Source organism: Mercenaria mercenaria, unplaced genomic scaffold (assembly GCF_021730395.1).
Source record: "Mercenaria mercenaria strain notata unplaced genomic scaffold, MADL_Memer_1 contig_3920, whole genome shotgun sequence".
Lineage (NCBI taxonomy): Eukaryota > Metazoa > Mollusca > Bivalvia > Venerida > Veneridae > Mercenaria > Mercenaria mercenaria.
In genome coordinates, this window is record NW_026462108.1 from 1 (window position 1) to 19140 (window position 19140).

Below are 19140 nucleotides of genomic sequence, written 5' to 3' on the forward strand. Positions count from 1 at the left end.
AATTTTGATAACAGTGTTCTGTATTTGTTTAAAAAGTTTATCGAAGTTAATGAAACTTTGTGGTCATGAATATTAATGTTTTACAGTTATGAATACAAAATGTTTATTTACTTTTGTTGCGTCATCACAATCTAGGTCAATTAACCGCTTGACCTAGCATCTGCTCGACACAGAAATCAAGCCCCACTTTGAAAGTGAAATTTCGCACGTGCTTCTTTCCTGCCTTTTCAATCAAACAAGGTGACTTAAATCCTTAATCAACTGTAAGGTAAACAATTCTAGACCAGTAATACCAAGTAATGGCTTATAATTTGCTTTTACATTGACTTTGTAGCTGGCAAAGCAAACTGAAGTGGAGTTGCCATTAGCGGTTAACTGGTGCAAAAAAATGGTGTGTTTTGTATATGAAGCAGGGGATGTCTCAAAGTGGATTTTACCTGTCAAATGTTTTAAGCCATGTTAAAAAAAAGAACTGATTTCATATGATTGTTGATAATCATAATGTTATTGATGTAATTATTATTTCTAAGTATTAAAGTGACATTTGTTTAAAAATAGTTTCAGTAGAATTTCTGGTTGTAAATTATTAAGGCCTAATGTAGTGGATAGTGATAATGTTCTTAATAAATGGATAACATCATGTAAATATTTAACATGCTCCTATTAGTAAATTATTTGTCAAAACTAGGTGCATTTTACTTAATACTGAAATTCCTATATGTCAGTCCGTCATTTGATACTATTTTTATATAAACCACATGCAGGTGCTGTATTTTTGCTTTTCAGACATGGGACCTAAACGCAAAAAGTGTCCATCAACACCAACTCAGACGAAAGCAAAGCAAATTGTTAAGAAGTATGGGGAAAAATGTCCCCTGAGAAAAAGGAGAGAATTAGGAAAGCCCTCTTCAGTGTAAGTCAGTCTGTGTCTCTAAGAAAGGCAGCTAAAGATAATGATTTACCATATTCATTCTTGTACAGACGTTGGGCAGGGGAGGTTGATATGTTTAAAGTGAAATGGCCAAAAACAGTTTTTAGTGAAGCTGAAGAAGAATATATGGCAAACTGGCTAAGTGAAATGGCACAAAGGGGTATGGGACTTAGAATGTGTGAGTTTTTAGACTTTCTGCAGGATATTATTAAGAAAGAAAACAGGAAAGTGCCATTTAAGGATGGACGACCAGGAAAGAAATGGTACTATTCATTTATGGCCAGAAATTCACATATCATCAGCACAAGATATGAAACAGATTTGGAAATGAAACGATCAAAGGTGACAAAAGAGAAAACTGACCAATGGTATAACAATTTTAGGGACTTTCTTGTTAGTAAGCATTTGACTGATAAGCCAAGCCGGATCTGGAATGCCGATGAAGCCGGATTTAACATGGGATCTAAAAAAAGCAAAGTTATAGGACCAACCAGACAGGACTTGGGTGTCCCTCACATAACAAGCGGAAAAGAGAGACTTACAGTTATGTTTTGTGGGAGTGCTTCAGGCCAGATGATGCCGCCTTATTTTTTCTATCCTGAACCTAAACCTAAAGGATATAATCCATTAACTGGATCTTTGGAGGGATCAGACATAGCATACACACCAAAGGGTTGGATGAACAATCCGACATTCGCCATGTTTATTGACCACTTTGACAAGCATGCAGGACCTGAGCGGCCAGTAGTGTAACTAATTGATAGTGTCAGTAGCCACATTGATATTGAACTCTTTACGAAAGCAAAGGATAAAGGAATAGAAATGTACCGTATTGTGCCAAATGCAACACATCTGATGCAACCGTTAGATAAAGGGGTCTTTGGACCTTTAAAAACAAAATGGCATTTAACATCTAGAAAGTTCACACGGGAAAATCCAGGAAAAAATATTGGACGAGAAAATTTTGCACAGAAGCTAACTGAAGCCTACCTGCAGTTTTATAAACCACTAACTGTAATTAATGCCTTCAAATCCTCAGGCATATATCCTGTTGACAGCACAGTCATAACTAGCGAAAAGTTGAAACCGTCTTTGACATTCAGTAGTCATACTGCAACTGTATCCGAAAAGGAAGAAAGTTTCACAGAAGATCAGAATGAGATACAGAAGAAGGCAAAAGGGGCACTTGAAGTATTCGAAGAAAGTCTTTCCACGCCTGTTCGAGAACGCTATAATGTCCGACTGATGGAAGGATATGATGTAGAGGGAACGTCGCCTTGTTATGACGTTTTCAAGAAACTTCACAGGAAAGCATATCCTCAGGAATTCGTGCAACCAACTCCTTCATGTAGTGTTCAGGACTTGAAATGCTTGCTGATGTAGCTCTGTCATGTCAGAACGAAGACCAACCAAGTACCAGCAGAGTTGTATCTCCTGTATTGGTTGAAAGCTTGAACTTTCCAAAGGCAATAGAAAAAGAGAAACCGGTTAGAAAAACAATGACCAATATACTTCCTGACAACCTAACTTCAACTGAAGCTATCAGAACGTGTTCACTGAAACAGTTAGAAAAAGTGAAATCTTTTGCTGAAAAGGAGAAAAAAGCTAAATTGAAATGCTTGAAAAAATCATCTCTGTCTGTAAGTAAGAAAGGAAAAGTGGGGAAAGGGCCTAAGTCAAAGTCAACACAGGGTAAAAGACCAATATGTGAAAGTGATAAACTGGTGAAGAGTACATGTTTGAGTACCAATAAAGGGGGGAAAGGGCCTAAGTCAAAGTCATCCCGTGGTAAAGGACCTTTATGTAAAAGTGAAAAACTTGTGAAGAGTACATGTTTGAGTACCAATGAGGATGATGCATGCTGTGAGGCATGTCACATGACATACAAGGAAGATGAAGAACTTGGCCTAGGTCGTGTTTGGGTTGAATGCGACAATTGTCATAAATGGATGCATGCAGACTGCTTGAATTATAAAATTGATGAAAATGAATCATTCTTGTGCCCAGAATGTGATAAATATTAAAAACACATTATTGAAGAAAACACACATAGACAAACTTTTAAGTGTGCTATTATCAGTATTATGACATGTTGCAGAGTTATGGCATTACATTTTCTAAATGTTTATTATATGCACAAATAAATATTTCACTATTTTGTTCTAAAGTTTGAATAACACTTTTAGAATAAATATTTTAAGCTTCTGTTCTGTGTATATCCTTAATGAAATATTGTTGATTTCATTTTTAATATTTTTCAGTCCATCAATGCGGGTGATTCCTCAGTACATCCTAGTGCATCTTGTTCATCTGGGAAAGGTTCTCCTTCCAAACTTGTACTGAAAAAAGCTGTGATTAAGGGATATCATGTGTTCCAAATCCGCCCCCCTGTTACCAATCCACCAACTCTTTTAACTATAGACAGAGAATATACAAACACCTATGATGAACATGCTTGTTTAGTTTGGTTACCATCGCTGGAAACTTTTCCGAAGGAAATACACAATAAGTTAACAGATGAAAAGCGTCAGTTAATGTTGAGTGATGTCGCTGGATTACCAGTAGGTCATGTGCCAAAGTGTCTATCGGCATATTGTTGTGAAATAATGAGTGATGGGGGTGAAGTTTTTGCAGAAATCACAGGTGAGCCAGTGCCAAGTTTCCCACCCTGGCCGGCTCCTGATAAGGAAGTGGGTGGTGTAGTTTTACCATGCAACTACATTTTCCAAAATATTGATATTGATCTGTACTTTACTAAATTAAGTGAATTGCTTGAAATCATCACAGAAGGCGCTCATATGGAACTTGAAAAATTGGAATAGTCGACCACACTAGTTACACTTAAAAATGGTTTCTCTAAGGTTATGTCACTACCTTGTACAAACAGTGAAACTTAAATTGTTTCCACATGATACTTCATATGTACTGGTATATTTTTTTTTATTAAAGAAAGAAAAACAGCTGATTTCTGTAATTTTTTTATGTTTTTGAGATGATCCCCACTCAACACTGTCACGTGATCCGGTATTGGGGAATATGATTCGTTATTGGAGAAAACACCGATGACATACAAATCAACACTTCTCTGCTGCAAAGTAATCTTTTAAAATATTTTTTATTTTGTTTTATTAACAGAATAATAATGCATATTTGAAGACCAGTTGATAAACAGTTTTTGTGAGATGAATTGATTTATCACCGAAGAACTCGTAAGTGATCCGTTATTGGCGACCAAACTGTACTCTCACGCATATTCATACATCAATGACAAAGTCTAGTAAATTGCAGTTGTCTGTAGAATGTACTCCTGGAACTCACATTTGTGTCGTATCTTCTGATATGTTCCCATATTTGTGCATAGCATAGACTGATCAAGTTTTTGCAAAGCGACAGTTACAACTGGTTGCGATGTGTGGTATAAGTATTTCAAATGGAAATACAGTTATGTTTAGGTTATTACTATTTGATAAACTGACATTTTATCAGGTATTAAAGTCGAAATCATCTATACCACTAGAAATAAAGACTGTTAAACGTACTGTTTTATGGACAATGAAGACCATTCAAACAAAACAGCAATGTCTTCCTATCAGTCTTACTTTACAGTTATTTCCATAAATTGTCTATATAAGTTGTCAAGATTTATTCGTCGTCTTACGAAGGACAGTTTCCAAACAGATTGAAAAGCACTTATCTAAATGTTCATATTCTATTACCTGGAAACACAAGCACCGTAACATCACATAATAATAATTATGTATTTTATGACTACCAAAATAGCACTTCTAAATAAAATTATAAAACAACATGATTCATCACGAAACCCGAACAACAAATTGCCAGTAGATATTATTTGCAACAAACACAAATGCGGAAGTACAGAGGTTGGAGCATGCTCTTTGGCATTCAAATTTTCTATGGGATCTCACTGAATTGCTTAAAGCAATTTCACAGTCAGTTGACTGGCCATAAACAACGGGTCAGATTCTCCTCGGCTTAGCCAATGTAAGGGAGACAATTCAAACGAACACAATCGATAAGCAAGGGAGAAAAATCGACATTTCGAGTTAAGAAATATGAATGAATATACAAATGTATGTATCTACACATACACGCGCGCGCGCGCGTGTGTGTGTGTGTGTGGTTTTGAAATGTTTAAGACATTACACTGTAAATCAAGAGTTGAATTAGAGCCGGGAAATTTAAAACTCCTGTCTGATCCATCACATCCATTAGAGTTTTACGCGGATTGCGAGTTCTGTATCATTTAATAGGTCTATGTAGGTAATATTATGATTTTTATTTTTGAGATATCTTTGACGTTAATTTTATGGCCAACAATATGTACATGTGTCAAATTCTGACCAAAGAAGAATTTTGAAAAATATCAATTAATTTTGTTTTCACGCTAAAATGTCAGGAAAGTTTTATATTAATCCGTCAAAAAATAAAGCCAACATTTATATATGATATCCTTATGTTGCTGTTCAAAATGGCTCGTACCACATAAAATCGTTTTTGGAAAAATCTTTTCTTAATTCAAAATGATGATAAATATGATGTACCTGAAAGGTACAAAAATAACAAGTCATTGTCATGAACAAGGCGTATCAAAAAGTAGTTATAAGATTTGTCATTCATAAACATGTAAAATGTCACCTTTCAATTTAGAAAATAAAACGTTTTATTTGTTCCAAGAACGTCACGTGTTATATTCATGGCAAAATAAAAGCAAACTGAGTCAGACCCTCATCAAATGGTGACTGGGCAATTAATGTAGCGTAACAATGTACAATTAGGGATATCAAAAGAGCTATGCTAAAACCATCGAGTATATGTGAGCAAAATTGTCCGGCTAAAACACACCTGATCCAATTTGGAGCCGGGAAATGTTTGACAAACCCCACCACATTCTTCTGTTTCCTTTGCCCAGCGACATTTGACAACGTCTCCATCAACATCTGCAACTATAAAAAGGATATGTCGTCTCAATTTACTGACAGTCGTTGATTTTCTAAAAAAAATATCTTAACAAATATATAATTTTAAGATCAAATTCATATTTGTATATTCGTAGTATCTTCAGATTGTGCTTTTTAAATACCATCTTAGGTGTATACAGTCTATTTAAGCATATCATTTACCTTGAATCTTTGAATTGTGATATACAGGTACAACTTCCTGTTTTTTCGAAGAAGGGAAAATAATTATAATCGAACATATATATAATCCTTTGTCAGAAAATATATGTGAGCATTATATTTTTTTTTTTTGTTTAACGTCGCACCGACACAATTAAAAGCCATATGGCGACTATCCAGCTTTGATGGAACCTCAGGTTCCCCTCCGCGCATGATTTCATATTGGGCAGGTACCTGGGTAGAACCCAACGACCTTCCAGAAGCCAGCTGAATGGCTTCCGCTGTGCATTATACGATCACCTATTCTTTTCTACAATCTGGATATCGATCTCCGAGCGGACTCAAAATTTAATGCAAGTTCTTTATGACTTGAATGTCGGCCTCAAATCAAGCCCAATTCTGGACAGAGTGATCGAAAGCCAATGCCATGAACAAAAAGACAAAGTATAATATCTGCGTTTGATGAATGATGCGTAACTGATGAAATCATCAAAGTGTCAGAAAGAAAATCTGTAATAAATAATGGGGCTCAAACCTGGTAGAGTTAAATTATACGAGCACCCTGTCTGCCAGTTTACAACAGGGGGCATTTCTACTGTCGGTGATGTGTTTATCTTCCCATTGTCAGATCGCATAGATAGGTCAACAGTTGCTCGTAGTGACCAGCTGCCTCCACCTTGCAGTAAAGCTATCCAATTACCACCACTGAATCTACAAGTATTGTTCAGATTGATATTTTAATTTATCTCGCCCTCAACAAGTTTCTTGCATCCCTATTGGTCAAGAGGCGTCAATAGCACCTATTCCATATCTAGTAAGTTATGTTTCGATATGAATTTGATTAGAGCAGAATCGTTGCTGCATCGATGGCGTAGTCAAAATCATGTCGGATTAACAATATAAACATACCTTTTCCAGCAGTAAATGTAGTGCTTTAGTGTTTTTGTCCTTTAACTTACGTGACAATAGCCACAAGAAGTGGAAATCATGTCCGTAATCTTATCATCAAGCAAAAGTAAAAGAATTTAACCTTAGGATCTACTCTTCTTGTAAGATAAAGGAATTAACAACAAATAGGATAAAAACGAAAGATTCAAGATGGAATCTGATGATTTTCAAAAGGACGGAACAAGCAATTTTCATTAGTTTTTAATCAAAACAAATCATAATCTGTTTAAATGAGCTTTTGTATTTTGTGATTCAGTTAAAATGCAATTTAATGTACATTTTGTGACTGGTGTTAATCAATTAAAAGCATGATGAAGTAAACCAAACGAAATACGTTTGTAAGATTCCAGTCTGCACAATAACTTGAGCAGGTAACTTTGTTTAAGAAATACTATATCTCATTTTGTTATTTGTCGTTGAATAAAATCATTGATTGGAGTTCAGATGCGAAGGAATTGTTTCACGTGGACGCAAAAGATAAATCTTGCCTGTTTTCTGTTGGTTTCTTTTCAAGCACGCAGCTATGCAGTTTAAAGCTATAACGCCAGAAAAATGAATTGTATAATAACACAAATTTCAGCCTTCTTTGTTTAAAAGGAAAATGAATCGGGTCATGTAAGAATAGCGTATAAAATGTCTTGATTTTACCATTACTCACAAGTCTACACGTATTTAGTCTGTAACATTTTTTGACCACATAGCCTACCGTTGGAATGTCAAGTAAAGAGTAGCAGGCAAGGACTTTTTTATACTGCATTAGTAAGGCGTAAAAATGTTTGTTTCCTGTAACCTGCTAAAAATTAGGGTAGGTGTGGCGTTTTTTTCTTTTTTTATTATCATTGATTTATTTATTTTGTTGGGTTTAAGGTCGCGCCGGCACAATGTAGGTCATATGGCACCTTTCCAGCTTTGATGGTGGAGGAAGACCCCAGGTGCTCCTCCGTGCTTTATTTCATCACGAGCGGGTACTTGGGTAAAACCACCGACCTTCCGTAAGCAAGCTGGATGGCTTCCCCACATGAAGAATTCAACGCCCCGAGTGAGGCTCGAACCCACATCGATGAGAGGCAAGTGATTTCAAGTCAGCGACCTTAACCACACGGCCACGGAGGCCCCCTTGTTTATTATTAAGTGGAACTTTTCGTAAATTATTTTTGTGTCAATTAATGAATGCAAATAAGGAGGTTGTGCCTTTAGAGCATCAGTAAGTTAATTTCTAACATCATTAAACATATTTAAAGCATAAAAAGTGAAACAAACATTTTTTTACGCCTAATGTCCAAATTCAGAAAATGTGGACTTAAACGGTAGTCCGATATGGATTTTCGAGACAGCGATACATCTCGTATCCGGTCACCAACAAGTCTTGTAACGAACAGTATATAAAAAACAAGGCAGTCGCCACATTGTCAAAGGTCAATTACTTTTATGAAAGAAGCTAATAAAATATGATCCTTTGGAAGTAAAGCAGGCAACTAAGCAACATAATAGCAGACTCGCTTGATTGCGTCTCGTAATGGTAGGTAATAAAATGTGCTACACCCTTCACGCCCCCTAGCACCGGCTGAAGCAATATTCTGTTTTATAGAATTGAATGAACTATAAAATATAATAACACTGAGTCTAAGTACGGGGAGACTTACAGCCGTCACATTGCACGTATAGAATACTTCACTTACCCGAAGCTAAATTGCTTTACAGAACTAGGTGGTACATAGATAACACTGTTTCGCCCAAAACTCCACTCCTCAGCCTTATAGTCTGTACAGTAGAATTTAAGAGATCCTACATTTCCGGTACAACCGCTAAAACACGTCATCGTTCCCTCGCCGCTAATAAGTGTGCCGTCAGCAATCATCGTATCGTTACAGAAGGCCCTACCAATACGCCATGAGATACGGAACGTAACTATTATCTAAAAATATAGAAATCATTTCTAAAAAACAATACCACACTTATTGATACAACTTGGAAATGTCACTTGTAGGAAACAGTATTCCAGTGTAATATTTTGAAGGTTTAGAATCACCTATCACATGTTTTAACCCTTACCGTGCTAAATTTCTATAAGGAACTTGTCCATCTTTCAATTTGGACAGTACCATTAACTGTTAAAAGGCTCTAAAAAAGTAACTAACTGAATGGCGAATAGCGCACATCATGATCAGAATGAACGAATGTGCAGGCTAATCATGATCTGCAATGGTCGCATAGGCAGAATCAATCATGTTCAGTGTGATAAGGGTTAAGTTAATAAGAATAATCTGAAAAGTAGATCCCTCGGAAGCACCGAGAACAAGGCAAACAGTGAAAATTGCAGACTCGGTTTGATTGAGTCTGTTCATGAGCAGTTATGGAAAATGCAACACTGCCCACGCCCCCTAGCACCGGCTTAAACAGTATTCAATCTTCACAAACCTTGAATTTCGGAAAGATTACAGCAAAATCGTCAATAACTCAAACTTGCGCACATGTAAGTGATATAATAAAGCTTTCAACTGGACCAAACTTGGTTGAACACATTTACAAAACATATTAACCATCTGTTAAGCATGAAATATGTTTTCTGTAGCTTTGGTCAGTATGTGAAAACAACCCCATTGTGACCCTCTCATTGCGCGCAACATATTCGCGCATCGAATGTCCGAATGTCACAGGCACGAGATTAAGGACAGATACTACTAAACTATAGCCATGGGTTACTTGATCAATGACCACTGAGTCTATTGTGCGCAAGGACGTAAACAACACTACATTAGGATGTTAAACAGTAAAAGCTAAAGCAGAATATATGTCAATAATGTAGAATGGTCTTGTCCTTGTGTCCAGTCCTGGGGTACAACACACTGATGATCAAGATATAAAACAGACATTGTAACCAACATTTTACAAGATGTTCATTAGTCTATATATTTATATAGATCTGGAAGGAACCTTTGCGATGCTTTAAATTGTTTTAGTTACTATTGTAAAAAATTTATGGACATTTGTACCTGTCATAGTAAGTACACGTAACGCCTGAAATAATGTAATCTGCCAAATGGGTATCTCGGAGGAAAATTTGCCGCCAGTTTCTGCGCTTACGCTGTGGCCGAATACATTATTATTTAAAGGGATATATGGTTTTTGACTGCTTCTGTGCGTGTTTTCACCGCTTAGTCATGTTTGCGAAAAAAGACAGGGAAGTCAACTACTTCCGGTTTCTTCAGATTTAAATAGTTACAAAGGGAAACCCTCAATATTTGGACTATAAATATAACAAGTGGACAGTTAGCATGCATTTACACAATATTTTCGGTTTTATGCGATTTTTTTTGTTTTGATCATAAGCTGCTATTATATATACTTGCAGTCTTTGATATGGTTCCTGAATTGCAAAACTAGGCAAGCCTGTCCTGTTAAGGTGAAGAAGGTGTAATGAGCGGGATTTTCAAAAACAAGTTACATCCTAGATAACATAAGTAGATAACAGCAAAAGTTGATCTTCACCCGATGTACAATTATTGAAAAGATCAAATGCACACCCTTTAAGCCTAGTCGGAAATAGTTGTGACGTTGCCGTTTTCATGGCGATTAATTTAGTCTCGGGGCATTCATTTTATTTAAATGTTTTTTTTTTCCATTTTATATAATATGCCGGTCGAAACCTACACGGTGATGTAATTTTCAAATACATACTCCCGCTATTCGCTGAAGGAATGCTTATTTTATGCAAAAATCGTGCCAAAATCTTTCTATGAAATTATTGTATTCGTGCGGAATGACTAAGTAGTGGACAAAAACTGGTCCATAGAATTAAAAAAAAAACTAATATTATCTTATAAATTTATTTTACTGTAAAATGAGCAAATAAAAATCAGGGGTCACCGACTTCGTTTTCGCAGTATTGTCATAAATTTTACCTTACCCCCATTTTCTCGTGCATTTTTCAAACTTAAAAAATCATAAGAAAATCATTTGATAAATCAATGAAATACATTTCTCCCAGACAAATGTTAGCCCACAGCGACACTGACTGCACGCGAGTTTGTTCAGTGATAAGTTTGAGGCTGACTCTTTCCGATTAATTAAGTTGTAGCCATAAATCTTAGCATGTGTTGTTCCAAAATCTGACCTCTACGGAAATGACGTTTCTTGTATAAATTGGGAGCATGCATTTACTGGTCCATAGAATTTTTTTAAAATTTACACAATTATTTTAAAGGCATTTCTCAGCAAAATAACGAAAAAAAAGTCCTTGACTACCGACTTCGTTTACGAGCTACGAAGTCGCAAAAAATGATAAAGTCTCAAATGGCGCGATGGGCGGCGTTTGACGTTGCGCATTTTCCCGCTTTTTCTGACGTTACGCAAACGTCTTATTGCTAAAACTGTGTATGCTGTTTGCAAGTAGATATTTAGCCATTCCGTTTTAAAAAATCTAATATTTTCTAAAACATACATTCATTCTTGTATTTCCAAATCATTATATTTCATAGTTTTCTTTATCACGTGAATATCTGTGGTAATTTTCAAGTTACCTACTTAGATTGTACAATTGCGAGACAAAACACAATTAAGCAAGTGCATATACATGTACATATACAAATATTCGGTCGGAAATAATCTGAATTTTCATTGTATTCCGTGGTGAAAAGAAAGCCGTACATTTTTTTTTCGCATGAAATGTTAGGACATATTTCAAGAAGATGTGTTTTTAAGTATAATATACGGTGCAGCTGGTGGTAAATGATTTCTTTGCATAGAGAATGTAACAATATGAAATATAACTTTTTATGTGCCCTATCCAAGTTATGTTTGGTCGGGGCAATAAGTGTTCCCCTCGCCCGTCCGTCCGTCAGTCCGAAATAGTGTCGGACATATCTAAGAAAGTACTGACCCGAGTAATCAAACCTCACAGGATTGTTATCAGTATTTCCATTTGAGTATATAATGTTTTAATTTGATCTCACACAGTCAGACCGGTGTTATGGCCCTTGACGTAGTCGAAAATATACATAAAATTGTGTCGCATGTATCTCATTAAGTGCGTCAAGATTTGTGTTACATTTATTTTAAAAAATGATAGAGACATGAAACCATGTAGGAATAATATGCAGCATGTAAAGTCGTAACATATTCGGGACTGAGCGACCGCCAAATACTTGCTTTTGCTATAATTTATCTTTGGAACTACTGCATCTAAACAAACCTGCTTCAGAGATGTTGTCAGTAATAAATGTTGAGCAAGTTGATACCGTTAGGGAGTTCGGAAACAATTACAGTTAAATTGTCGGTAAATCATTACTACCTACAATACAAAACAAAACACAAACCTCAAAGTTTTTCATAATTTTTCATTTTTATTATGACAATGCGTTTGATAACTGCTATGGTTGTATGTTATACAGCAATGATATAAAATGTCTGATTGATAAATAAAATTTATACACATTAGCAGTCTTCAAAATATATATGAATTTTGACATGCCTTTCATAATTCTCAAGTGTACCCATTATCATATAGAAAAGACTTGCACATTTAAGTATGTTTTCCGACTGCTTGCGAACTCGTCGCGCATCTTCGGGTTTTTTTTCCGGAAGAATGCTCCGAAACGAGCCTATAATTTATGAATAGATGCAAACACCAACGATAATGTTTACAAACATAGGGAATTCCACATTTTTGTAACTCACAAAAACTTCAGGCAATCTTTTAAATGTTGTATATCTCATATTTTTCATGCAAATCAAGTATAATTACCATCAAGGAAATACAAAAAATACAGTTATTTTGTGCAAGTGGTGCGTCTTAAAACGGGATATTCGTTTGAATGAATTTTAAAATCACGTGATCCCCGGTTACGGAAAAGCGATCAACACGAAAGTAGGACAAAATAACCACCCATGTCAGCCAAAGAAAATACAAAAAAAAAAAAAAAAAAAAAAAAAAAAAAAACAACAACAAACCAATTTTGCACGGCTATTGTAACAAAACAAAACAAAAAAGGAAAACGTCCGGTGTATCGCCCTCCCGCATCACTCGGCGCCATTTTGTTTCTTAATAGAACGTAATGACGCGACGTTGCGAAGCGTAACGTTTGGCGTTCCGCCAGACGTCGCTGAATTACACCTTCTTCACCTTAAAAGGAAACTTTATTTACATCTCTCATTGTTCCTATACCTTGTTCAATTGTTTTCACTTCTTTGAATTTATTTTTCGAAATCAGAGTTTTAAGTGTCTATGAAAGGGAAAATAACAATTAGATGCAGAAATATTTATCACACAAATTTGAAAACTAGAACATGTTTCCGGGGACGTATTATTTACAGTAATTTAAGGATATACGAACGGTGTTACTTTCGTTAAACTAACTTCCGTAAATCAAACCGATCTTGCTATTTGCATTATTGCGCTTTATACTTTTGTAGGTTTGATACAAATGAGATCTTTTAACTTTTTTTGGAGTGAAGACATCAACATTGCAAACTCTTATACTAACAAATAAGTAATATGCCAGTTAAATCTGTAATTTGTAAACAACTCGGAAAATATACCAGAACTGAACCGACATATTTAATTTATTTATATTTATTTATGTATTTAATTACTTTTCGTTTAAATGTGACTTATGCAAAGATAAATGATACAAAAACCAAAAAGCAATAATTGCTTTGTTTTACATGTAAGAATAATTTATAAACAGACTGTTCAAAGTGAAATAGCATCGAAGTAATGTTTTCAGTGAATAAAAAAAAATCTTGAAAAGAAAACTTTTGTTTGGAAAAAATGTCTTTCACAGTTGTTTTTACCTTGTATACCATCAGATGATTTTCGTAGTTTGTTGGAAAGCAACTAACAACTATTTCATGACAATATAAGAAAAGAGAATGGAGGATGGGATCCTATGAAAACGAAAACAAATACTCGGATTAATTTGTATACCTATTGTAGACTATAATACCTAAACCGTTAAAGCTCAAACGATTTTGATTGTATTGTTAATTATAAAACAAGTTTCACAGACTTCACAATCTGTCAACCCTCATGATTTTATTTGAAATTGTAGTGTTTCGTACATATGAAATAGTGAGTAAAATCACATGACAGATCTATGCTTGACATTTGGTTAGCATTTTTATATTAAATTAGTAGCACTACAGCATTTGTCTTCCACCACTTGTACAATTTGGCGTCTCTTTTTAGGTGATTTTACAGTGTGCTTTTCTGATTGAACATATTTTCTTGTATCAAACATGACCCCCATTCTTTCTTTAATCGGCACTGACAACATTTGTCAAGTCAATGTAATTACATACATTTATAATGGGTCCTGGTGTGTGCTGCAGCCAGTAAAATAGGACAAAACTAAGCTCTAGTTATGATAACTAACTGGAAATTACACAGCGACAGCTCATTTTTACAAAATTTGACGCACTGAAATGCGTTACTGAAATTACCATAAAACCTTAAAAGCTGTCGGTATGGAGCTAGAACCATGCATTTACATTGCTGACACATTTTAAATATAACTGGCTCTATCTTAGAGAAAAAGTTTTTCTTGTAGGTATACATACACTAAAAAGGAAAACAGCGCGAAAAAAAAAGAAGTTGGGTTCAGATAGTTCCCGTTTTTTTTTTGTGTTACGTAAAGTTATTATCTGTTGTTTTTTTTTTATTATTTTTATTTTTATTTTGTTTTTGCTTAGAAGACATGACAGGTCTATGCATGATATTTACGTAGTATTTTCGTAAAAAAATTGTAGCAATACAGAAATTGTCATGAAAATTTAGGTCATACGCCACCAGAAAATGTTGGGGTCTAACTTTTTAGCGAGTTTACAGTGTGGTTGCTTGGCTGAAATACTTTTCATGTATCAAACATGACTCCCACTTTTCTTTTGATTTGTATTCAGCACTGATAATATTTGTGAAGAAAAACTGTAAGTTACAGACATTTAAAATGGGTTCTAGTGTTTGCTGCAGCAATTTGAAGTTTCTCAGTATTTTTTTTTTTTTGTAAAAATAAAGAAAACAAGCCACTTAGTGTGTTTATAACTTAAGACAACTGACCCATCACAGTGTTACAAATCCCTTTGGAATGTGGTGGATTCTGGCCCTTGAATCTAGTATATCATGGATTAGGCTAGTCGCATCGCATTACATAAGGAGGATATTTTCCTTTTTTCCAGTATTTTGTCTTACTTTGCCTGTTCTTTTTCCATGAAAATGTATTACATGATCAGTCACAATGACACAACATCTCTCAGTTCTACTACGTCACAACAAATAACAATTTCTACTACGTCACAACAAATAACAAATCTATACGATATTCTAATAGCCACCGCCCTCTAGGAGCAATTTAAGCACTAAGAGCACATTTGACTCAAACAATGTAAAATATTTAGATAAAGCTTTTCGCCATTTTATCCCCTTTATTTTGGAAAAAAAGCGTTCTGGTTATGTCTATGAACTACCCCTGCGTTGCCCAAGAACTTGAGCAGCTTTGCTGTTCGCTGACAATTAATTTTGTTGGTCGAAGTAATTACTACAGTCTAACGCATAAAAGTTAGTTCCGTAGTTGTTAGTTAGGCGAGTACTTATAAGATAAAATTGAAAACAATTGAAAAATAAATACTGAACAAAAAGGTTTATCCGCGATTGTTATTTTCCATAATCTTAAAAGTAACTAGAAGTACTTTTGTTTTAAATTTAGCATACACTCAGAATAATATGTTGTTGATGACATTACATAATTTTACAAAATCTAACCATGCCATCTTAAACACATATTTGTTTACGACTTCAGCCAAGTTTTTGAAAAAATACAAAAGAAAAACCTAAACGTCCAGAATTTTAAAACTAGCAAAGTACGTTATCAGAAAATAAAATAAAAACAAGCACAAATAAAGTCGTTGTTATGCCCTTTCCTAAAATAGCCCTTATTTTTTTGTAATATTTATAGTAGAAAAACGTATATATATCTACACTCCTAGATTTATAAAATGGCATTATCTCGTTTTGTCTTACAGCTTCTATATGTATTTTTATGACTTTTGAAAAATAGGATTAGCTGGTATGATGAATTATATTACATAGTTGCATGGTTCAATATTTTTTGAAATTTAGATATGTTTTTTTTTTTTAAATGTTTGTCTAATGTGTATTCTAAATTTCAAAATAGTTAAGGTATTTGTTTAGTATTTATGAATAAATATATTCGTTAGAAAAGAAATTAATGATAACTTACATATGTTCCATCACTTCCCGGGGCCCACGTGAAAATAGCACCTCTAAAATGAGAACAGCTCACAATACCGAATAAAGTGAAAAAAAGAAATAAACCACTTTGTTTCATTTTATTTTGTTTTACAAGTATAGAACAGGTTTGACACTTTGTATTATGTATTTAAATCAAAGCGTTTATTTTTCCTACTTTCCTAAGCAAATCTATAATGTTAAATTATATTCTTATTACTCTCTAGTCCTAAATCAAAGTAGAGATACTGCGATGAGCTTTCAGATAACAATCTAGAAGATGTGTACAAAAAGTCACTAGATTTAAATGCTTTTTGCTGAAATATTAGCCTATACTTCCTTGCCAGAGTGAAGTTGACACGAGCGCAGCATTTATTATCTTTTCTTTAGATACCCAGAGGCGGGAAGCGTAAATCCCGTTAAAGTCTATGTTCTTGATTTTATTGTTAAAAGTGAACTTTCACTGATTACTCAGTCAAAGGTATTCAAAATACCAAATTAAATTAGAAATTAAAGATATAAAATTTGACACATGTTAAGAAATGTGAATTGTGTCAGATCTGGTCGATATTTATTTTCATATCTTCTAAAACTTCAGGTCAAAATTACACCAGACTTGATCTGTAGCCTCCTGACAAGGTCCTCTCTCAAGTTTGTTCAACTTGGGTCATTTTGGCCCTTATTAGGGGCCGCTAGAGCTAAAAAGCCTTTTGAACAGCTTTTATAAACTGCTCACTGGATCCTGTAGTATTATAATAAAGCATCTTGCAATTTTGTCCCTTAATGGGCCATCAAAGCTTAAAGTAGAAAAACCTTTAAATGACTTCTTCTTATGAAAAGATTGATGTCCGTGAACAGGCGCAATAAAACCGAGCCTGCAACTTCTTCTTTTATGTCGTGTTGGGCGACCTATGGTTTTCGACTTTTTTATTTTATTATCACAGCAGCGTTGTTTGTGCCGTGTGGTGGCCGTAAAAAGTTTCTCCGAACCTTCAATCAGAGCTGTTATATTTCGATCTCTTCAGATCGTTCAGCACGACATTCATATTGTGTTAGTGTACTGTTTAATTTTTCAGCTTGATCATTTCGCCCTCGGTGGTTCCAATACTCTCGCTTTAAAGGCTTTGGGTATTGTTTAATCACCTCTTTGATATGGTGCCTGCTTTTTAATTTTGTCTTTTGGCAGTTTCTGTGATATACAGGCTCCATAACCACAGATCCCTTCTCTAAATTCTAATTTGTTTTGTTCTGCCCGTTGTTTTCTCGTTTAGGGCTCAGCCATTATTTTATCTGGGAACCACACGCAGCTTTTCACGGAATAACACTCTGCGCATCATTGAAGGTTCCAAGTGCACTGCCGTATGAATACATCTGCAGAAGTCTCTAAATTACATTCTGGTATTTATAACATGTGTAAATGTTGAGTTCTGCGCAACTTAGGGCTAGAGGGCGTGGACGGTATCTTGCACTTCCACTACCGTCCACAGACTCAATCAAACTGAGTCTGCAACAATTTCGTTTATGTTGTGTTGGGCGACCAGTGGTTTTCCACCTTTTTATTTTCGTATGAAGAATCATTTTTAGGTCCTCCCTCAAATTTGTTCAAATGGGCGCACTTGACCTGCTTTATGCTTTTATATGCTAAACATGGATATTACCTTTTATGAGTCAGTGTGTCATACGTATATTCAACGTCAAATAGTCAATGACAGGTTAGCGACTTAGGATTGTCCGTAAGTAACCAGTCTGTACAAGGGATAAAAGGTAAGAGTAGATTTCCTGGAAGTACAGAGCATCCCAAACACAGCCAAAAAGCCAGGCATCGCAAAGTAGGCACACAACAAGTAATGAATGTGAGTGCATCCTTATTCTGCTTAATTAATGTAAGTTCTAAAAATAACAGGGTATCAGATGTAGATAAGTGTCATAGGACACAAATAATTTTGTCTACATGAAACATGTCTCAAATGCCATTATTTACCTATTTTATACTTTCAGGAACTTATTGTATTAGAATCTATTTGTTGTCACGTAGTTAGCAGTCAGTAGTAGTCATTAGTCAATTCGTAAGTCGTAACATTACTATCGTAGGTCGTATCACTTACAGTAATCCAGAGTTATACTAATTATCTCCCTTGGCCCTTCCCATGAATCCTTTGTTATGTCATCCGCCGTCATTGTTGTTGTTTGAACAATAAACATATATTATCCAAATATATTATTTAATATATTTACAGGTATGTTCTGATGTCCTAATATATATTGTTAGTTAAATAAATATGTGTTCTAAATAACTAAGGCTTTTAAATGTAGCTGATATATTGTTTTAAAGTACATTTGATGACATTTATTGAACACCGTTGACATATGTGTAATTAGCCCTTTGTTATGTCATTCGCCATCATTGTTGTTGTTTGAACAATAAACATACATTGTCCAAATATATTATTATATATATTTACAGCGCCCATCTCATATGTACAAGAACCCGCAATAAACAAATAGCCCCGTGACATAAGTTTCATATACAAATGCATTCTTTATATTGGTATACAAAGTTTGTATATTTGCATACCAGCTTTGTACAAAACAGTCATTTTCTCTTTGTTTAATTTTACTACAAAACTAATTTTGATTCAGCCAGATATTATTAAAACCATACGTAGACAATATATTTTTAAAATTCGTAATGCCTTTTGTCGCTATAAACGATATCATAGCCAGTAATAAGTCCTTTAGAATCTCTTGTATAATTGAACCGATTTTTTCATTCTTACTACTTTTAGATTGAGGAAACGCAAGTCCCTTAGTCCCATAGACAGCTGCATTCAGCATTTAGTTTAACATAATATTTTTTTTTTTTATAAAACATGTGGACT

The 19140-nt window shown here is 34.8% G+C and overlaps 1 protein-coding gene across 1 annotated transcript; it reads right to left on the reverse strand.

Moving 5' to 3' along the window:
• Positions 1 to 5215: 5215 nt before the first annotated feature.
• On the reverse strand, positions 5216 to 16509 carry LOC128553528 (uncharacterized). Its single transcript, XM_053534711.1, has 4 exons — positions 16254 to 16509; positions 8700 to 8935; positions 6608 to 6783; positions 5216 to 5898 (listed from the first exon to the last, which is right to left on the reverse strand). The coding sequence occupies exons 1-4, from the start codon at positions 16359 to 16361 to the stop codon at positions 5750 to 5752; spliced, it is 669 nt and encodes a 222-aa protein (XP_053390686.1). The 5' UTR covers positions 16362 to 16509; the 3' UTR covers positions 5216 to 5749.
• Positions 16510 to 19140: the final 2631 nt, after the last annotated feature.

Bases quoted from the DNA above. Each gene is read 5' to 3' on its own strand.
- LOC128553528 (XM_053534711.1), bottom strand. From the start codon at position 16,361: ATGAAACAAAGTGGTTTATTTCTTTTTTTCACTTTATTCGGTATTGTG. The intron at 8,936-16,253 runs GTAAGTTATCAT...CTATATTTTTAG, and splicing joins CGGGAAGTGATGGAACATAT to ATAATAGTTACGTTCCGTAT. The intron at 6,784-8,699 runs GTAAGTGAAGTA...CAATACTTGTAG, and splicing joins GTAAAGCAATTTAGCTTCGG to ATTCAGTGGTGGTAATTGGA.